At 46.0% G+C, this 20,401-nt stretch overlaps 1 protein-coding gene across 5 annotated transcripts in view; it reads right to left on the reverse strand.

Moving 5' to 3' along the window:
• Nucleotides 1–1,057: 1,057 nt before the first annotated feature.
• SLC25A25 (solute carrier family 25 member 25) overlaps nt 1,058–20,401 on the reverse strand; it is a 43,619-nt gene continuing 24,275 nt past the window's right edge. Inside the window, exons 1-11 of one of the 5 annotated variants that reach the window (XM_019540663.1) lie at nt 18,996–19,685; nt 9,673–9,799; nt 9,491–9,578; nt 8,789–8,824; nt 8,388–8,499; nt 7,482–7,640; nt 6,580–6,732; nt 6,040–6,147; nt 5,596–5,763; nt 5,089–5,239; nt 1,058–3,631 (exon numbers count right to left, since the gene is read on the reverse strand). In XM_019540663.1, coding sequence (XP_019396208.1) covers nt 3,447–3,631; nt 5,089–5,239; nt 5,596–5,763; nt 6,040–6,147; nt 6,580–6,732; nt 7,482–7,640; nt 8,388–8,499; nt 8,789–8,824; nt 9,491–9,578; nt 9,673–9,799; nt 18,996–19,220 — 1,512 coding nt within the window. In that variant the 5' untranslated portion in view covers nt 19,221–19,685 and the 3' untranslated portion in view covers nt 1,058–3,446. Of the gene's footprint in view, nt 3,632–5,088; nt 5,240–5,595; nt 5,764–6,039; nt 6,148–6,579; nt 6,733–7,481; nt 7,641–8,387; nt 8,500–8,788; nt 8,825–9,490; nt 9,579–9,672; nt 9,800–12,215; nt 12,932–18,995; nt 19,686–20,401 lie in introns of those variants that run through there. The other 4 variants (XM_019540664.1, XM_019540662.1, XM_019540660.1 and 1 more) reach the window with 4 other exon arrangements.

Raw genomic sequence — 20,401 nt, forward strand, 5'->3', positions numbered from 1 at the left:
ACTGACATTTTCCAAGGGATGCTTCAAGTCTAAAAAGTTTGATAACCACTGCTCTAAGGCTGCCTTCTCCCCATTTTTCAAAATAAAGCCGAGCATGAAGGGATGTCAGGAAACAGATGTAGACAACAAATTACTCACACATTCTAGGAGGTAGGTAATGGGGCACTGTAACTTCAATAAGGGGAAAGAAGTAGGTGCCACTACAAATGTCCTGCAGTGAAAATGGAAAAGGTTTTTAAGTATTTGCATGACCCTTGTGGTCTGAGAGATGTACAGAATCATCCCCACAAATTAAAACCATACCCACAAAGCTCATCTAGCATAGCCTGGTGCTATACCCTGAAAGTCAGGCTATGGTGAGGAACCAGATGTTAAAGCCTCTTGACCGATGATGTCCTGCCAACAGGCTTAGAAGATTCCATCCAGGAAATGCTAACTCAAGTGCCCCAGCTAACTGCAGGTCACAGCGTCTTTGCAGGAGGCAATCTGAGGCAGCTAAAACTCAAACCATGAATTGTAACTGCAAGTCACTAGGTAAACAGCACACCTTGGAGGACTCATGTAATGAGGCCCATGTGATTCATATTGTTTGGCTGGTGCAAGAAGTGCTTGCTTGTATACTTGCTTCTGTTCTTTCCAGGATAGCTGTATTAGAATATTTCAGTTTCAAAAAGCCTGTACAGAGGCAGCTGTCAGTGAAAATCCCCTAAAAACCCAAAATGTTGAAATTAGGAGCATGCAATTAGCTTTAATGAAAGGAATTTCAGATCTTCTAAAAGTTAAAATTCTCAACAAAAGAATCCAGCTATTGAGCAAAACAGAGGAGGACCAGAGTTCTCCAATGCTTCGTGCAAGAGGGGCTGACAACAGGACTTCCATCGCCAAAGTTTACCATTTAATCTTCGATAGAGTCAAGCTTTTCCTTGAGTTCAAATTCAAATGGAATTCTGCTCTTTGAGAGGTTTTCTTGGCAGAGCTCCCAATTATCCTCAGTGAAAAGGGTTTTAAGACCAGTGGCCTCATGTCCTCACACAGAACCAAAACACACTCAGTGGTATCTCTTTGAAAGACCTTTATTAGCAGACTGTGTCCTACACAGAGAATCTCATTAGTAGATTTCCATTTGAACAATTTCTGGTTACAGCTACAAAGACAGTTGTCATTTTGCATTGATTTTTGCATTCTGAATATTCCCATTAAGTCACACTGGTAGAAGGGGTCACTGCTGATTTTTTACAGCTGGTCTCAAAGGGGATGTAAAATAAAAGAAATCATATCACTAATCCAGGTACAAAATTAGATTTTTCAAGTGTTTATTACTGACAGCACTGGATAATTTAGGCAGAGTACCTAAGAACACAAGGCCCTCCACACTGCCAAAGCCCACCAAGTAGAGAGCAACTGCTGGGAGTGCTAAGAAAGCCCTTCCCATCTTTTCACACACAAACTTCTCCAGTGCATGCTTGTATGCAAGGAGCACTGGGACTCTGCAGTGCATCAACCAGCCCAGTTTCACAGAGCTGTAACAGTGTGGGTCCAAGTGTAAAGTTCCTTCCATGTTTTGGGGAACTGGCAGCTTCTCTTTTTAAATCCCTGAGATTTTTTCCCTCCCAATACAATTCTCACCACCTCTCTCTCCTTTAGCCAATGTAACATTCAACATACACAGACCTTCCATTCCTAAACTCAAACCATTCATGTAAAGTCCTTCCAGCCACATACAAATGAGACGATTCCAAAATAAGGTGAGCCTCAAAAGTATACTCCTCCCAATCCCCATCCCAACTGACTGTTTTGTAGCTCAGTCCCATTCCATCCTATGGCTTCTTGCTACAGGAATTTCTCTGGACTGACTGAGGTCTGCCATCCACAGCCACAGATGTAAGAAAGGCAGCTAATGCCTTGAAGGGAGACAGCACTATTGACATCTCAGTGTCTTCCCTTGCTGCTCCACTGCATGATGCCAAAAGAACATAAATAAAGAACCTTTTCTTAAAAAACAGGAGAAATACAAGCACATGGTAACAATATTTAAACAAGTCTATAAAAATAGTTTGACATACCTCTGTTCAAATAAATACAAAATAAATATGCTTTAAGCAGTGAAACAGTGGAATGTGATGTTGGTCCATTTTGCCTCAAATGAAAATTTGCCTGAGGATCTTTCAGGCCCCAGGAGCCTAATCCTAAAGTGACGCATAACATACAGTCAGAGAAATTTTAAAGCCATCTCTTCCCCTTCCCCCCCATGAAAAGCACCCTCTGGAAGAAAAGCAAGCAGTCATCTTCAACCCTGTGATGAAAATTACTTTCCTCTCAACGTCGGCTAATTCTTCTCCCTAACACCCCTGCCCACAGCAAACCTTCTAGCCAAGAGGCTCCAGCCCTCAAATGTAAAATCCCATCCTACAAAGAGATCTAAAGAGAGAGACAGATAGCAGCTCTGGCCCATGGTTTGGGGGAAGACTGCATCCAGCTTCAGCAACAGGCTGAAAAGTGTCAGGGCTCCATGTAATGCTGAACAGGCAGCACAGAGGCTCCTCCCACTGAGCTGGGGGCACACTGGTACACATGGACATGAGCAGCAGAATAGTGTCAGTTATTCAGTAAAGCCATGCATCAAGGTGCCAGTCCATTTAGGGCTCTCTGACCTTCCCCCTTTCCAAATCCTGCTGGGTACAAGACAAGCCAATCTGGCATGCAAACAATGCAGGCATGCAGGCTCTAGTCTGCTGCTTCTGTTAGTAAGTGCATTTTGTTAGCGGTTTATGAGACATACTCAATAAGACCTATACAAATAAATAAACCTAGTTCTTCACTAGGCTGGCGTAAGTAGCCTTCAGCCAGATCAAAGCCACCACTGCCCACCAGTGCCCTAAACCAATATAGTTTAAAGTTATGTTTCATGTCATCAAGTCTTGGAAGCAGAACATGGATGCCTCCTACCCCAAGGAAGATGTGTAAACATAATAAATAAGCCCGGTGAGGCAGCAACTCCTACACAAAGTCTTTACAAATTTAAAACAATGGGTAGGAGGTTAACAACTGAACAGAAACAGAAGCCCTTTCAGAGACTTGGAAGTTGCTACATTCTCCAGGCTAGCAGCTCTGTTTCTATGTGTAAGATGCTGAAAGCAGACCTGTTCCCAAATCCCTGCACCACCATCCTCCTAGGAACCGGTTTCAATGCGGTTTGAGACGCACCTGGGAGTCGATCCCCCCAGTTTCCCAATTGGTCCCTTGGACATCTGAAGGACCACCTGATGGATTTATGCAGTGCCCTAAGTAGCAAGATGACAAAGAACACCAGATTCTTGCCACCATTGACACGCACAGTCTGGGATTTCACAGCTTTGCTTAGTCAGCTTAGTGTTGACACATTCGCAGAATGAGATGGCTATACACCTTGGGATCATATCCCAAGATTTTCAATTTTAAAGTCCTTGTCACCGAGACTGCACCCCCAAGGTCATCTTCAGGTTTTCATAAACCACGTAGCTGATGCTTACAGCTGGAATCACCTTCATGAAGTTTGGAGCCAGTCCACGGTACAGGCCAAAAGCACCCTCTGTCTTCAGAATGTGTGAGAACAGTCCCCTCATTGTCACCTGTGGTGCTCCCTCAACTGAAGCTGCAACAGAAGAAGCCACACAAAGTATGAGACTGCAAGTTGTGATGGGCATTTTCTTAAAACCTTTATCAAAAGGCAGGTGTTGGGCTGTGCGAAGCTTCGGTCCCCAATTCGATTCGGTGCGGATTCGGCTCGATTCAGCGGCCAAATCTCTGAATCCAAATGGAATCAGGACACCCTTTCTCTCTCTGAATCAAAGTGGAACCCTCCAAATTGATTTGGAGAGATTTGGAAAGGTTTGGATCTAGATGCAGCTTTAAACGTCTTTTCTACATATCTCTAGGTAGCAGGGTCTCATGATCACTGTGATGCTGGGGTGCATAGGGCATCCCACAGGAGCACGGGGGGCCCCAGGCACGCTTGACAACAGATACAAAAGTGGACCAGAAGTACTTCCAGTCCACTTCTGGGTCCTCTGGAGAGCACACTGGGGCCCCCACCCTGTTTCCCCAGCTCAGCAACTGATGCCTCCTGGCTCTGAGGGGGGCACCCGGGGCCCCCCCGCAGCCGACTGGCAAGCCGGGGAGGAGCAGAGGGGGCTCCAGCATGCTCCCTGGCAGATCCAGAAGTGGACCAGAAGTATTCAGTCCACTTCAGGGCTCACCACCACGCACGTGGAGGCCCCCTCCCTGCACTCCTGTGGGATGCTCCACGTGCCTTAGCATCACAGCATTCATGAGCTGCACCAGTACCCCGAGGCATGTAGAAAAAACATTTAAAGCTGTGTCTGTGTCCAAATCGCTGATCCTCCAAATCAGCATCAAATCTTCAGATTCAGATTCAGCCAAATTGAATCCCTGTCCCCGATTCGAGCCAAATCAAATAGGGCCTACTTCACGCACCCCTACTGCTCAGTTTACTTATAGCCAGGGACCCTGGTCTTCTCTGATTTAAAAAAAAAAAAAAAAAAAAATCCTCACTTTCTGATTTTAAAAAAGTAACTCAAAAATCACATTTATCTGTGATTAAACTGAAACACCACTAAACTATGGGAAAAAAGTGGATTTTGGATTAGTTTTTTTTAACCGAAGAGTGGTTTGTTTGTTTGTTTTTTAAAGCAGAGAAAACCAGGATCCCTGCATAGCATACAGCATTTGCATTCATACAAGCTGGAGATTCCTGTGTTCTGCTGATAGTACTGACAGTGCATAACCTCCGATTAGGCAGCAAAATACAGCCCTGCCACGTGTGCTTGCCATCTCTCAGAGAGCTCATAGACTGACCAAAGCCAAAAGGTTGAAAAGTTAGTGAAACAAACTTTGTCATATGGCAACAGATAGCACAAAGCCTATGCTCCCCTTCATCCTTGGCAAACAGGCAGCCTAGAATCTCACAGGTAAGAATTCTGCATGGCTGCAGGCTCCACCAGATCACCTGTGATTCACACAGCTCAACATGAATTCATACTGCATAACCCCCATGCTACAGTATCCCCAGCATGTCCAAACTGCTTTTACCTTGAGCTTGCATGCGTGTCCTCACAAGAGCCAGAGGATAACTGGCCAGCTGCCCACAGGTGCTAGACATGGTGCCACAGGCCAAAAGAACAAAGACTCCTGGGTCAGCACTGTTCACAGCATAGCGCTGCAACCAAGCATTCTTCAGCGTCTAAAAGAAACAAGCCAGAGATTAGCAAAGAAGGACAGACCACCAGGCAGCAAGAGTGGGCCAGGTAATGAAGGATCCTGGGCTAAGATTCAGAATGATCTATGCAATATCAGCCAGAAAAGACTGGAAGGACATGATCCTAGCTTCTCAGATTTTCTTGATCTGCTGCCACTAAAATGCCTGGGAGAGATGGTGATTAACACCTTTGGTGCTGATATCCTCATCAAAAAGCAAGGACACAAGGCTGACACTGGTGCTAGACTGGGGTTTTTCAGGCTATGTGAAGAACTTAACATGGATGATCCCATGCATACTGGCATTTCTCCCCTCCCCCAGAAACTATTTAAGCCCCGTACCTCATAGACTGCCAGGTCGATACCGGCATATGGAATGATTCCTAGCATGTTCGGGATGTAGCCTTTGTAGAAAGCAGCCATTCCTTCCTTCGAGAGGATGTTCTTGGCACAGTCCAGCATGCCCGAATATTGCCCTGTTTTGCGCAGGGCCATTCGTGTCTTCAGAACCTAGAAGCCCAAGAGAACATGAAAACCTTTAGCATAAGGAAGAAAACAGCCAATACCTTTATTATGAGTAAAGCTATATGGCAGAAGGACAAATGCCTCCAATCCCTGTATCACTACAGTCCCATTATTTGGCAAGTTCTTTTGGCAGCCCATTCAGAAAGGTGCTTGTAATGTCCAACACAGTAAACCGCAAAGCAAGCACGATGCTTGTTTCCACATTTTAATCTCTCCACACAATCACTTTGCCAACCACAGGATGTTGGCCAGACACCTCACCTCCATCGGGTAGATGCTGCTCTGTGCAATTGCCCCAGCCAGAGACCCAGCCAGTAGTCGCTCGTGAATTCTCAGTATTTCCTGGTCACTGCCAATGAACCGCTTGATCTGTAGAGACAAAGACAGAAAAGTGACTTTAGCTGGTATCTTCCCATAGTGGTGTCAAACTGACCCACAGGGCTACATTCCCCCTCTCCGCTCTTTAACTTGGCCTAAAAAATACCTCCCCATTTTCATGCCTCATTTCCCTATTCAGCTTCTGTCAGACCTGAACATTCCCTTCACCTTCAACCATAGACTAGTATCACTTTACTCTGACTTCATGCCATCCAGTTTTTCCAACTCTGCCTTGGGATGGAAGACTTCTTCCCCCACCCAAGGAGAATAGAGTTTTCTAAGCACCAACATAGTGGTCATGGTGGCACCATACATGTATCCCAGATGACAGATTGCTGTCTATTCCATGTACAGCCAATCCAAAATGAAAAAAGGGTCCTCTGACATTTCTGTATCCAAACTCCTGTATGCTTTTAATCTCACCTGTTCATAGGCCATGAATTTGATAGCAGACTCTGGTGCAATCTTCAATACATTGATGCCATTCCCACGCCATAATGACCTGGGCCCACCCTCTCGGATCATCTGGGTAAAGCCACCAATAATGCACATGTTGTTGCTGCGGGAAGCATGGACCTGGAAGAGAGAAAGCTTGGATCAGTTCCAGTCCTGCTTACGACAGTTCTACATGCCTGTGTAATCCTAGGACAAAGGGCATTTCTTATATGGCCCGAGATTTACTAAGGCTTTAATCCTGCCTACATATTTACAAAAGGTAAGCAAAGCTTCTTTTAAAGCCTGACTTCAATTAACTAATTAATCCACCTGAACCTCCCCTTTCCTGCCCCCACCCCATCCCCCAAAAGAAACAGGAAAAGCAAGAGAAACATCACTCGTGCACCCATCACAGACCCTGACACCAGGAAGGGTGAAGAGGGCTCTCAGGGAGTCGATGCTGAGTCTTGCTAAGCAAAGTCCAAAATCCTCCTTTCACAACTCTGTTAACACTGATTGCACTTATCGCTATGAACCTAGAACCAGTGGCCCTGCCAACTGGGAGCCTCAGGAGACTGACTGTTAACCCAGTTTCATGGAAGTCAGTGTTTCCCAATGCTGTTAAGCACAAGGTTCAGCAGCTGTTGACCTTCATCTGCTCAGGTCCAAAAGGCACATGATTAATTAGTCAAGAGTGGCTTTTCTATGGCTAGATATTTGGTACAAACCAAAGGCTTCTATGTTCCAATAAGGAAGTACTGAAACTGAGCCCCACCAGAATGAGTCACTGGAACATGAAACGGTTCTTAGGTTCCATTTCACTGGGACAGGGCCCTACAGCATTAGCCCATACACCGTCAGACTCAAGCTGCCCTCTGCTTTTGTCCTACCTGCATGAGCACTTTCAGCCGGTCCAGGGGAGCTGTGCAGGTTCTGGACACAGCACCCGCACCTCCACCTGCAACCAGATGTCTCCACCACATCCCTGTCTGCCTCTCTTCCACTGTGAACTCATCTGGGACTGTCAGATTCTCTCCCACATCAAAGATCTGCAAGGGAACATGGTGTTGAGAATGTCCAATGAATCTACTATTTCAGAAGGCTACCATATTCAGTATCAATACCATTCCAGCAAAGTCAACGCAAGCTTGCTATTTTAATCCCCAGCTTGCCCACAAATGTTAAAGTGTTATGACTGGTCAGTGAAAAACAAGAACTGTCATTGCTAGAAGACACCCAAAACACCCAAGGAAACCTTTCACATAAGCCCTATTCAGCTACCTGGAGGCTTGCCAATGCCCTCGGCTGTACCAATGCAAAGTGCATCGCTTTAATGATCAAACTTACTAGCCGAGAGCAGTCAGGTGCTGAAAGAGATCTGGTCCTCTCCAGAGCTTACAGCCAGCTTGATCTTGTTACGTATTTATATGCAGTACTGAATAAATATATCTTGAAAAAAATGGTGCCTGTCATATCAGTTTCTAGTCTTGGCAAGTTCTGAACTAGCAGAAGCTGGTCACTAGTATTAGCTCCCAGAGCTGTGATCCAAGTAAACCTGTTCACCCACTCTCCCCTCTCTCGGAATGTACAGTTGTCAGCTGCGCCAGGGACTTCAGAAACCATGCCAGCGATATATAAAAGATAACCAGCCAGGTTCTGGGGCTAGAAGGCAGCTATTGAACCAAAAAAAAGATGGACAGTGCTGATAGAAGCTGTGGAGAAGTGGGACCCTTACTGAGAAGCTGGGGAAGGGATCAGGCCTGCTGTGCTAAAGAGTCAATTTTTATGGCTCTTACCGTGGAGTGCTTCCAGTACAGGATGATCTCAGGAATATTCTCTACTGGGTGCAACAGGTGATAGTCGCGCCACTCATTCCAATCAATTGTCATAGTCCCATTTTTATCCATGCTGCAAATATTAATGACAAACAGAAAATGAGCATCAGGCACCACAGGTAATATTATTTGTCCCCTCCCAGCTCAGAGCAATTACTAAAATAGCTCCAAGGTTTGGAGTATAAGGCATAGCTAAGGGAATCTTTCAAGCCACACCATGCAGGGGGTAGGGAAACTATCTTCCTTCTTCTCTCCCCACTAGCCACAAAGGATTCAAGCCCCCTCATATGAATATATGAACAAACTTAGCACTACAGGGAAGGTAAGTAATTGGCAGAGACTGAAGTTCCACAGATACTTACTAGGTGACAGGACCCCAGAAATGGCCCATCCTTATTCTGACAGACAGAGGAAAGGGTGCAAAAGAAAGAAATAGGAAAAACAGTGCAGATAAGTGGTTGTTAATGTGTTAGTGCCACATGCATACAGTGTTAAGCATTTCAGTACAGTAAACAGTCCTTCTGGACAGCAGCAAGTTGTGGACAACGGGGCAGTAAGGGATGCTGACAGGCTCACATGCATGCTCCTCCCCACAAAAAGCTAGCAAGGCAGTCAGACTCTAGCTGCCAGGCTCAGTGATTCTGATGCAAGGAACTACTGTCCAGTAGTTTAGAATATGCACAGATGAAAGTCACATCTTCTCAATCCATCATGTGGTCACCATGCTAGAGATGGAATTCCATCTTCACAGCCCGGCAGTCTGATTCAGCATCAGATCATTGCTCTACTGCATTGTACCAGACCAGTGAATTGGCCCTGCAGTTTCAGATAAGAGTGCATACAAGGAAGTGGGTGGCTGCTCTTATCCCTTCACAATGCAATATGGCATCATAATTTTCAATACACAGAAATGTCAAAGAGCAACAAGAGATTGTAAGTAGGAGGGGAAGCTGCAGTTGGTAAGGAGTGCGTGTAAGGAGAAAAGTGGAGATAAGGCTACTTTTTACACCACCCTCTTAGAGTTTACGTGCCAACTGAAACGTGCATGCCAGCTAAATACTCACCTCTTGAGGATTTTCTCAGCCTGCTGTTCAGAGATCTTGACTCCCAGGTCACGAAGGGACTGCATGATTTCTTGGGCATCAATACGGCCTGCAAGAAAGAAGGCAGTGAACTCATAGCACACATTTTGCAAATTTGGCCTGCAGTAGCCAGTGATCTGTGCCTATTACACAATGAGTCTCACCATCATTCTTCTTATCCAAGCTCTTGAAGACCAGCCTCAGTTTTTTCTCATGATCCTGGAGATAGTGAACAAACTCCTCAAAGTCCAGCTGCCCATCCAGGTCCTTGTCTCCAGCTTTTACAATTTTCTGTTTGGAAGATAAAAATAAACAAAATCTCAGTTCCTTTGCCCCTTCGGGTGTATTTACACTTTCGTCCACATCATTAAGCAGAACAGTCAAAGCCAAGTTTCATACCAAGTTACCGAGTGAAACCACCACTGGGAAATAACCAGTCCCAACCAGCAAAAGCCTGTGGTCAAACTGAAGTCCAGCTCCAGGGGACAATGCCAAAGCTAAGGCTGGCACTGCAGCTGCCTTTAGGCAGTACATACCTGCAGGATGGCTTAACTATGTAAACTGAAACTATGTAAGCTCCCTACAGATGTAAATTAAGCAAGACACTACTTTTGTAGGACGGAGAGCTTAAAATAAGTGGAGAAAGACAGGAAACCTGAAATTAACTCCCTCTAACATGTGGCAGTACCACACCCGATCTGTATTCAGGCACACAACTACTTGTTAATATGTAGGCAAGCACTGGCCTGCAATCATCCGACTCAGTCAGCTCCTGCTTTGTTCCATGCTTATCAACTGCCTTAGACTACATGAAATTCCTCTATAGAAACTAGTGACCTATCCTCAGCAGCAAGTGACTGTCTAGTCACATTACCTCTTTCATCTGCTTTTCAAATCACTATGCAAATAATGCATGGCTTTTGTGACGGCTCTGTTTTGGACCCCCAGGTCCCCGCCCTTATCCATATCTAAAACTCACTCTAATGTGTTTGCTTCAGAATGGCATTATTTCAAAGGCAATATGTAAAGCCAACTTCACTTCAATTTTTTCAGCCTGTGGTCAATTTGGCCCCAATGCACCTCAGAAACATTCTTATCAGGCTTGTGAGCTTTAAAAAGCAAGGTGCTGTCCCCAGCTGCAGTGACCTTTGAGATATGCCCAAAATGTCTCTGGTCTGCAGACCATCATATGACTGCTGTACAGGACACAGATAGGGCCCCTTTTTCAATCTGTAGGCTATAGATAGACCAACACCTCTGGCATGTCAGCAGATCAGTGTCAAATAGCTGATTCAGGGCTTCCCTCTAGCCAATAACTCTGAGCAATTCACGGCCATAAATCATAGCCATTGTAAAATGCTTACATTCCCTTCCTCCCACGATATCTCCATAAAGAGTGCGTCAAAGAGAAGTCCAATGCAGAGGGAAAGGGGGGATTACAAGAGCCTTGATAATTTGACACCATCTTTTAGATGCAGGCCTGGCCAATTAACTATCCCAAAATTCATTAGGTTAGTAGTAACACAAACTGCTTCTAAAGTTACACGTCTACGCTCATATCAAAGGCCTGGATTCTTTCCAGCTTATGCAAGGACGCATATATCACCTTCCATTGTCTTCAACAGGGACACAGATGAACATATACATCTGGCTTCTTGCCTTCAAAAGCAAACAGGAACCATTGCAGACATTTCACAGTGTGGTCTACAGGCAGGTCCAGCTTGACATCTATGCTTGCTCAGTGGCATGCATTTTTTCATGACTACTTGTATAGGGTACCCAGGCAGGGTACCCAATTCCTCATACCCAAGTCTGCTATGCACACATCTTTCTTAGGTCCAGCCACTTGTCACGCTTGCCAATTAAAAAAAAAAAAAAAAAAAATCAGCTGCCAGTGTCCTTGATAGCATGGCCATTAGCCATGAAATTAGTGCCAGCAACTGCACGTTGAACACGAGGGGATGGAGTGCAAAGAAGAAAAAAAGAGGGGGACAACATTACATTTCTAATATGTTTATTCTTTCAGCCTGTACTTTACATGGCAATGGTTGTACTGTAGACTAGGCCATTGCATTTCAGTGCATGGTTTAAGGATGGTTGCTAAAACAGTGCTGAGTTTGTCACCATCTTCATTTGCTGACAGTGTGCCTCTGGTTCAGCAACCCTCATCTCTCAGGAGGGGTTCAGTCTGAGAGCTGCTTGCATGGCACAAGAAGAGATGGAGGGAAAGTAGCATGAAAAGGAAGGAAGGCAGGAAAGATTTTCTAAGAGCAGAGAAGACAAACTTAAGACCAACTCTCAAGAGCGCACCACAATACTCTGCAGTTAATCAGTCGGTTTCTGACTTCCTAGTTCAGCAGGATGATATATACAGGAAGTTAGAGCTCTGGGGGAAGGGCATTTAGCTCATGCTCCTCATGTTCGCTTATCCCAGTTAAGGAGGAAGAAAGACAAATGCCCCATGCTGGCATCAACAGCATACAGCAAGGGACAGGAGAAGAGAACAAAGCATAGGCCTTCTGGCTTTGATTATTTATTAGTAGCAAAGGCCAACATGAATTTGCTCCCATTAGTCAGTCAGTTCAATTCATTGCTTTCCACCCCTCAGTTCAATTCATTTCAATGCATGTCAGTCATACATTGCTTTCCACCCCTCTCCTCCCAACACCCTCACCATCCTTGCCACCACACCCCCTTCAAGCCATACCTGTTTCCACTGCCGGTAGGTAGAGAATTCCTGGGAAGGGATGAAGAGGCTGAGTCGGAAGATAGATTTGAGCTGAGCAGGCAGCCCCTTCGATTCAAAGTATTCAAACTCTGCCTTGGACTCCCCAAACACTGGCACATACAAACAGAGGCAGAGCATATTTCTGAGCCAGCGACTCAGGTGCCCTCCTATACAGCCACGCAAGGAAGGAAGCGAGTGGAATGATGTGGGGCTAGTTTCAGTGAGAAGTGCAGAGGAAATGCCGGTAAGTCTCATGACACATGCCTATGAGCGGTCTATGCGCTCCTGCCATTGGCCACACAGGCCCTGCCCTTCTACTTAAAAGGGAAGGGCTCATTGTGCAGTCCCCTCCCCGCCTGCCAACTAGACACTGGATCCCTGACAAGAACACGAGCTGCGGATTGCTTAACACAAGGCTTTTGGAAAGACCAGGCAGTTTCACGTCATGCTTGCTGCAGAGTTAACTCTTCCCAAGCTTCTCACTTAATCCCAGATCAATCCTCACCCAAATTTGTCTTTGACCCCAGACAGGACAATCCCATGCAGAACTGGGCCTGGCAGAGCCACCAAGGGACTTCTTCCTAAGAGGGAAGACAGGAGCAAAAGCAGGAGAACCTAGGAGACCTTTCATCATCCCCATAACAATGCTCGGATGCCATTTCTGGCCTCAAATTCAAATAAGTCTCTTCGGAACAGAAGAAATCATACCTTTCCAGGTGCTTCTACCGAGCACAATACAATAGCACCTGATCCTCAGTATCTGTTGTCTTTATCTCTTAGTTTTCTTTTTATAAAATGTATAGAAAGCAACACACTCCATGTATCCACTGTTTCCAACACCCCTCTCAATAGTCTGCTCTGCTGAGAACCCAGAAGGGTCCACGTGTGGAGGAAGCTGCCATGTAGCAAAAGGATCATTAGAATCACTTACAAATATCCAGAGTAACTGTGAAGGAGTTTGGGTGATGCCAGCTCTGTTTGGAGGCATGTTAATATATGGTAGCAATGAGATGTTTGGAAAGACTGTCGGCTACTGCAACAGACTTCTAAGATGCCATTAAATCAAAAACCAGATTGACTGCACATGCTTCAAATCCATTCTTCATCTCTGTGTTGGGAAATTCAGTACAGCAGAGATGACAACTCATTCTCATACCAAGCGATTTAATTATAGCTGAGAGGAGAGGAAAAAGTATTGTGTGTGTAATTAATGACACTGTGAAAAGCATAGGGCAGCACCTGCCTGCATATCCATCCCATTTCCCTTATCCAATTTACTATTAAGCCAATTGGTAAGCAAGCACCTGTGCAAGGAGGGCTTGTCAGACTGGGGAAGGGTGTGGTTTGAGGAGTCTGGCATCCTTTACAACACTGATACCCTGACTGCAGGCTCCAGGAAGGCTGATGTTGATAACTGGGTCCTGAGTACTGTCTGGTAGGGCTGTGCGAAGTTTCGGTCCCTAATTCAATTTGGCAGAGACTCAGACCGATTTGGTGGCCAAATCTCCAAATCCAAATCGAATCAGGAGACCCTTCAATCTCTCTCAATCGATTCGGGACCCTCCAAATTGATTCGGCAATTCAGACAGACAGCTTTAAATGTTTTTTCTACATACCTCTAGGTAGCAGGTGGCTCGTGAATGCTGCGATGCTGGGGCACATGAAGTGTCCCACAGAAGCATGGGGGGCTCCCTAGTGTGCTTGGCAGCACTTACAAGTCCACCAGGGAGTGCACTGGGGCCCCACCTGTGCCTCCCTCCCCCCGTACTTCCGGTCGACTTCCAGGTTCACTGCCGAGCATGCAGGGGACCACCCCCACGCTCCTGTGGGATGCTCCATCCACCCCAGCATCGTATCATTCACAAGCCACACCTGGTACCTCTCCGAATCAGCATCAAATCTTCAGATTCGGCCAAATCTAATCACGGACGGTGACCCAAATCAACTAATCAAATCACCGTCTCCAATTCGGTCCGAATCCAAATCCGAATCAAATAGGGCCCATGTCACACACCCTGCTGTCTGGTACTGAAGTACAAAGAGAAAAGTAGTAGTGCACACCAGATCTGTTACTGCTTCATTCTCCAGATGATTAGTGTGGAATTTAAATTGGAAGTTAAAGACCCAAGGGGCTCGCTGGTCTCTGTTCCCAAGATTGGCCACAGAAAGGCTATCAAGTGAAACGGATACATGAATCACTCAACTTCCAGCTTCCCAAAGCACTACTGTTTTGCATGCAGTGGAAGACTCTTTGCTAAACTGCTTTAACCCACCTCAATAGATATTTTACATGCCACTGGGGACCAAGCAACATTTTCTGAATTGTTCTGCTCTGTCCATTCTGGCACAAGGTTTGTTTGGCCAGCAACAATTTAACATGGATCAGTAAATGAATTATTTTCTACCGTTCAGGAATACATGAGGTCTTAAAATTATTCCAGATTATTGCAGTTCTGAAGTGTTGTTACAAGCTGATCATGGAACAGTGGTTGAGTTGCGCACACTGCATATTTAATCTGAGGCTTTAATTTTAGGATTTTACAAAAGCAAGTCACATTCCACTAAGCAAAACTTGGTTCCCTCTCCATCTCCAGTTCCAAGTACGTGACTACACTACTGCTTTCCTAACCCCTCTCCTTGCCATCTCACCCATCATGACCCTTCATTTCAGTTACCTAACTGGGCTTAACCTTCTCCTCTCTGACGTCCATCTCAATAAAAAACAGGATCCTCTCATTGAATCCTGATCCTCTTAGAGATCAGCTGCAGCAGCTTGGGCTACTTCCAAGCCAACAGTGTACCCCACCTTCCCCACAAGACCAAGCCTCACTAAAACCAATGTTGGAAAACATTCTGCCTAAGCTGAAGGCAAATCTCTCATACAGACTAACTGAAACAAGTGGTTTTCCCCCAGCAGGTGTAGGAGCAGATGCTACTCAAGACATACCCCACTACCCCGTCCATGACAGCCTCCCTCCCCCTCCCAACTTCCACAGGTTCCCAGATGCCATTTTTTGCTACAACTGCCTGACAGCACAGTTGCTATGACAGCAGGATGCAGATTTTTTCTCGTGAACTCCACCTACGCAAGGCACCTTGAGACAATGGGAATACTGAGCATTTCCAGGAAGAAAGTCCCACGCCCCTACGTCACAGAAGAAAAGAGACGAAAGACATTTCTGAAGAGGGTATTAGTTGCACAGCAATGGAGCTAAGAAAAGCAGCCAGAGTGCAGCTGACTTCCACGGTTGCACATGCTATTAGAGATAAGCATATGTCAGGATTTCGTTTCAAGGGACCTTCGAAATCTTGGCATAGGTAAGCAAATTGTTCTCTAAAGCATCTGAGACCTGCATTACTTGGGTAACAATCGATTTCTCCACACTTCACACAATTATAACAACGGCCTTTTTGAAGCTGCAGCATGACTGCCTGCCCCAGTCTGCATCCTCCTGCAGCGTGCAAGGCCAAGTTGCACAGTCATACAGATGAGACGACACACCCAAACGCAGAGGGCCCTAGAAGTGAAAAGCTGCACCAAATGCCTACCTCACCATCAGACTCTCCTGCTCCTTACCTGTCAAATGCCAGGTAGAAGCTAGACACTGACAGTTACCCATTCCTGTGATCTTTCGTTACTAATCCCCCCAGTTACTCCTCCTAAGAATCACTGGACAGATTCATAGTTACATTAGTCTCTTTTGATGAACTTCCTGCAACTTCTACCAAGAAAACTACAAGTTTACTCTTAAGGTCATTCAAAAAATGTAGCAGGTACCTTGAGCACTGCAAGAATTTGTTCCGTTCTTGGCCGCACCACCTAGCCAAGGACATATGCAAGTCAGCTACTGCTGTGCACAGCCTGCCTACAAGGACTGTTTTTGGAAGCCCAACCCAAGACCACAAGACCCATCTCTGCCAGTTGCAAAAATGTCTTATCCCAGCAGTTCTCAAAGCCTCTCCCTCTCTTCAGGGTATCCTAGGCTAAAATGAATGCACCTGCTTTAATGCCAACCATTTAATGGTTTCATTTTTTCCCCCTTTCTCTTGGTGGAGACTTGGCAGCAAGAAGCAAACCTCCTTGTGGCTGCTTTAACCTTAATCCTTCCAGGTCCCTTTGGTTCTAGTTTCCTGAGCATCTGCTTCCTCTCCAGTTTTACCACCATCCCTTCATCAGATCATAGTTGAAGTTGCAGCAAAAACACATCCACTCAAGAAAATGAAGCAGCTCACAAGGTAGTTGTACAGATTTGCATCTACTTTGTTACAGGCTCTGAAAAAAAAAAAAAAGTGGACTGGGAAACTGTGACCAGCTGGAAAACTAACATACTACTTCACTGTGACAGAAACCACTTGGTGGGTTACTACTTGTGCATGAAGATATCTGAGAACTACTATGGGCTCAGAATAAGGCATTGCCTATTCATTTGTGGGGTTTTTTTTCATTCCTGGAAGCTGGCTTATAACTGACTGTACAATCCTAACAGGTCATGAATGGAGAGTGAACAGAGATCCAAAGCAGGAGATGGAATTAATCATTTGTTAGCAACAAGCTGAGCTGACCCAAAGTACAGTTGCTAGCCATGGAAATGGGGAAAGGGCCACACCAGAAGAACAGCAACATCTCACCTGAAGGTAGTGCCAGGAAAGCTGACCTCTCCCACTGACAACACACACGGATCAGAATGACACGTCCTGGCGGTGGCGTCACTATCAGATATTTTCTGTGCACACATGATAAGCATGCCAGCACATCACATGTGCACTAAGATTTTTCACATGTGCAGTTGTAAGCCAACCCAACACACAAGCAAAGCCAGGCCAACTGCAAGCTTTGGTCTGTAGAGTCTCAGCTCTGGAACCTGATTCATCAGATTTGTCTGGACAAGTGAAGCCATCACAGCAATTGGGTCACAGTTGTTAATCTTCACATATGTATAGCAATTGAGTACTGTAGTTGGAGGAGTTGAGACTCACCCAAGGTCATAGCCATTCAGCGACAGAAGCAGGAACAACACGCCCCTCTTCTCCCATAATCTGAAAACCAACAACAGTGATCTCCTCTATGACAGCAAAGGACAATTAGAATTCCCACCTGGATGCTGAGTTGGACTCCTTCACTACCCCTTGCTCCTGCAGATTGAGGTGTAGTCAATTCTTTCTGCACTAACCAATTTTAGCGCCCTATGCAGGGAACGGACTCTGTATATCATACAGGAAAGCAACAGGACAGATATCAGCTTCATCACCACACTAGGAATGACACCCAGCTGGAGAACAGACTGACTTTTCTCAGTGGTTGTCACTCTCCTCCTCCTCCAAGAAGTTACACTTAAGAGCTTTAATCCCAGGCTCCTCTCATTATTTCCTTCACGTCCTCTTTAAGCTTCTCTTCACTGTCATTTCCATACTCAACCCCTCTTCTGCTCTCAGTGGGCATATACAGCTCTCCTCACAAAGGGCATGGAGCACCCATCACAGGCCAGCCAGCAGAGAAGCAGAGTCCCTGCCATGTTCTTAGACTCTGACAGGGAATATAACATCCTCTTATATCACCTTGCTCATTTCTATCCAAAGCCAGAAGCTGCAAGGATTTTAATTTGCATGCACCACATGGGACGAGCAGACTAGAGCTGTCTGATAAAGCAACTTACAGCCTTTATACCTTGCAGGGAACCAGGTTAGGCAGCTCGAGGGCCAGATTTCACTACTCCCCCTGAAGCCCAGTCAACTCTCCCAGCATACTTTCTTTCTCTGGCCCCCATAAACTTGGAGTTTGGCTGGTACCACCTCCCCCTCTCCCCACACTCCAGATCACTCCATTTATAACAAACAGAAACTGCAGCCTCACAGCTCATTCCTTCTCATCCCCACACTGACTTCCACAACATGGAGTCTCTCTCTCCCTCTTTAAAATGTTAACAGAATTAAGAGAAGTGAGATTGTACCCAACTGTTACTGTAACACTACCCCAGGCTGCAGCACCCCAAGCAACTGGTTACACAGCTTTTGTCTGTCCACCCCAGACAATAGGCTCACGGCTTGATCTCCAGCTATTAGACCTGCCCACCATCCCTCCCCGCCTCCTCCCCAACCACCACCACAAGAAGTTTCTATCTCCATTCTCATTTCAGTATCTTTTCTCCATGCTCTCTGGAAAACTACTGACTTCCCAGAGGCAAATCCCTCCTGCTTCTAGCAGACTTGAGTTCTTTCCGGCATTCAGGTAACACTGTCAGCACCTAGCCCGTTCAAAAAGCAGAATTATCTTGTATTTACAGAGCACTCATTCCTCATACTCATGTTACAAAAGTATCTTCAGAATACCCAAAATACCCCATGTACCCCATTAACTAGTCACCATCACAAAGGCAGAGGCACATGCAACTCTAGTAGCCAATATTACTGCTCCTTGTCTTCTCAAACTAGACCTCCCCTTCTAGTTGCCAAGGGACTCTGGAGCCCCCCGGTATCCCACCCTGCCTTCAAAGCAGCAGCATCCTTAGTGAAGTCGCCTTTTAAAACATTTTGGGGGAAAACAACAGGAGAACCTCTCTCCTACAAAAGTCCTCCCCCACCCCCTTCTGCACAAGTACACATCTAGAAAGCCCACGCCCAGGATCCCTTTCTTCCTTCCTGGCAGCTCTCATTCTACCTCCCCTCGCACATCCCCTCCCCACCTCCCTTTGTTCAGGTAGGCAGACTTCTGAGCTTCCCAAAACAAGCCAACCCTCAGCAAGGCCCTCAAAATCCCATTACCTGTGGAAAATGCTCTGCGGGTCCAACCACCAGCAAGATAGTTGGTCTCCTTTCAGCAGAATCAGTTCCTCTGTCCTGTGACTTCCCCAACAGCTTTGGGCCCTTGTCCCCTGGGTCTGGAACTGGGGTCATCTCTTTGGCCTTATCCTCTTTTCCTTCTGTAGGACCTTGGCACGTAGCCCTGAGAAAGAGGCTAGACAGAAAGTGCCAGAGGATCTGCAGCATCACTGCTTCAGTGAGAGTCCCAGGCAGGGAAATCCTGCACAATCAGTGGCTGCCGGCTGCCAAAGATGTGACTGTACTACCAAGCACCCCAAAATGGGAATCTGCACAGCAGCCAGAAAGAGGTTCAACCCAGTAACTCCAGTGGCTCAGATTTTTAACAGGCTACTCCTACAGCCACTTCCTGCCTTTTGAAATTGCTGCTACTGCAGTCGTGCCTGGCCTGACAAGCAGTTCACTGTACAAAAGCATCAGAGCTCTTGTGGCACAGAATAGAAAGCACAGGATCTCTAGCATGGAGGAAACGATGCTGAGCTGAAGAAGAAGGTTGTAGAGAAAAGCCCAGATGCTGAATTTAACAGGAAAGCTAGAATAGACCCGTTCACTCTGGGAAGCATCACAGAGCTACCAATTAATCTGCTCTCCCTGGCTCATCTAACAGCACATCAAACAAGCAGAAACCCTGAGCATCCAGCCTGCATTCTCACTGCAGCAGTGCCCAGCCAATCACCTCTCCCAACACTAACATGTTCATTATTCAAACCAGCAATCTTCGCCCAATCAGAAGAGTGTACAACCGGCTGATTTCTTACATGCAGCCAGGCGGTCCTGCAGAGAAGCGTTAACTGCAACCGCTAGAATGAAAGTCTGAGGCTCCCTTAGCAGGTACCAGTGATGAAACCCCCTCTACAAGAAATGCGCTGAGCTTCCTAACTGCGCCCTGACACAGCTTCTTTATACTATAAAAACCCCAAATAATCACACACTGCACTGATCAAACTTGGCTACGGTGGAGTCTTTGTTGGAAAGCAGTTGGTGTCTCAATCGCTAACAGCCCACTGCCCTCACCCATAACTAAGCCGACCTCTAGCTGTGTGCCCTTCCCTTGAGTCTATTATAGATAGCCACTACGCTAGCAGTTTTGTTTTACATTCCACTGGTGCTATTTGGCAGTTAATGCCATAATAACACAGCATGTTTTACAGCTTTCATAATTTCTCCTCTATAAGGAACCCAATATACTCTAAATAAACTACATCCTACTAGTCAGATCCAGGCAGGGTTCTCTGAAGCCTCTGCATGCTCCGACCCAACAGGATGTACAGTCTAGGGGACACAACAGAAGACACAAGGACTCCCGATTTCTGTCCAGAACTGCAACCATCTCCAGACATAGCCCTAGA

Source organism: Crocodylus porosus, unplaced genomic scaffold (assembly GCF_001723895.1).
Source record: "Crocodylus porosus isolate Cpor-Errol unplaced genomic scaffold, CroPor_comp1, whole genome shotgun sequence".
NCBI lineage: Eukaryota > Metazoa > Chordata > Crocodylia > Crocodylidae > Crocodylus > Crocodylus porosus.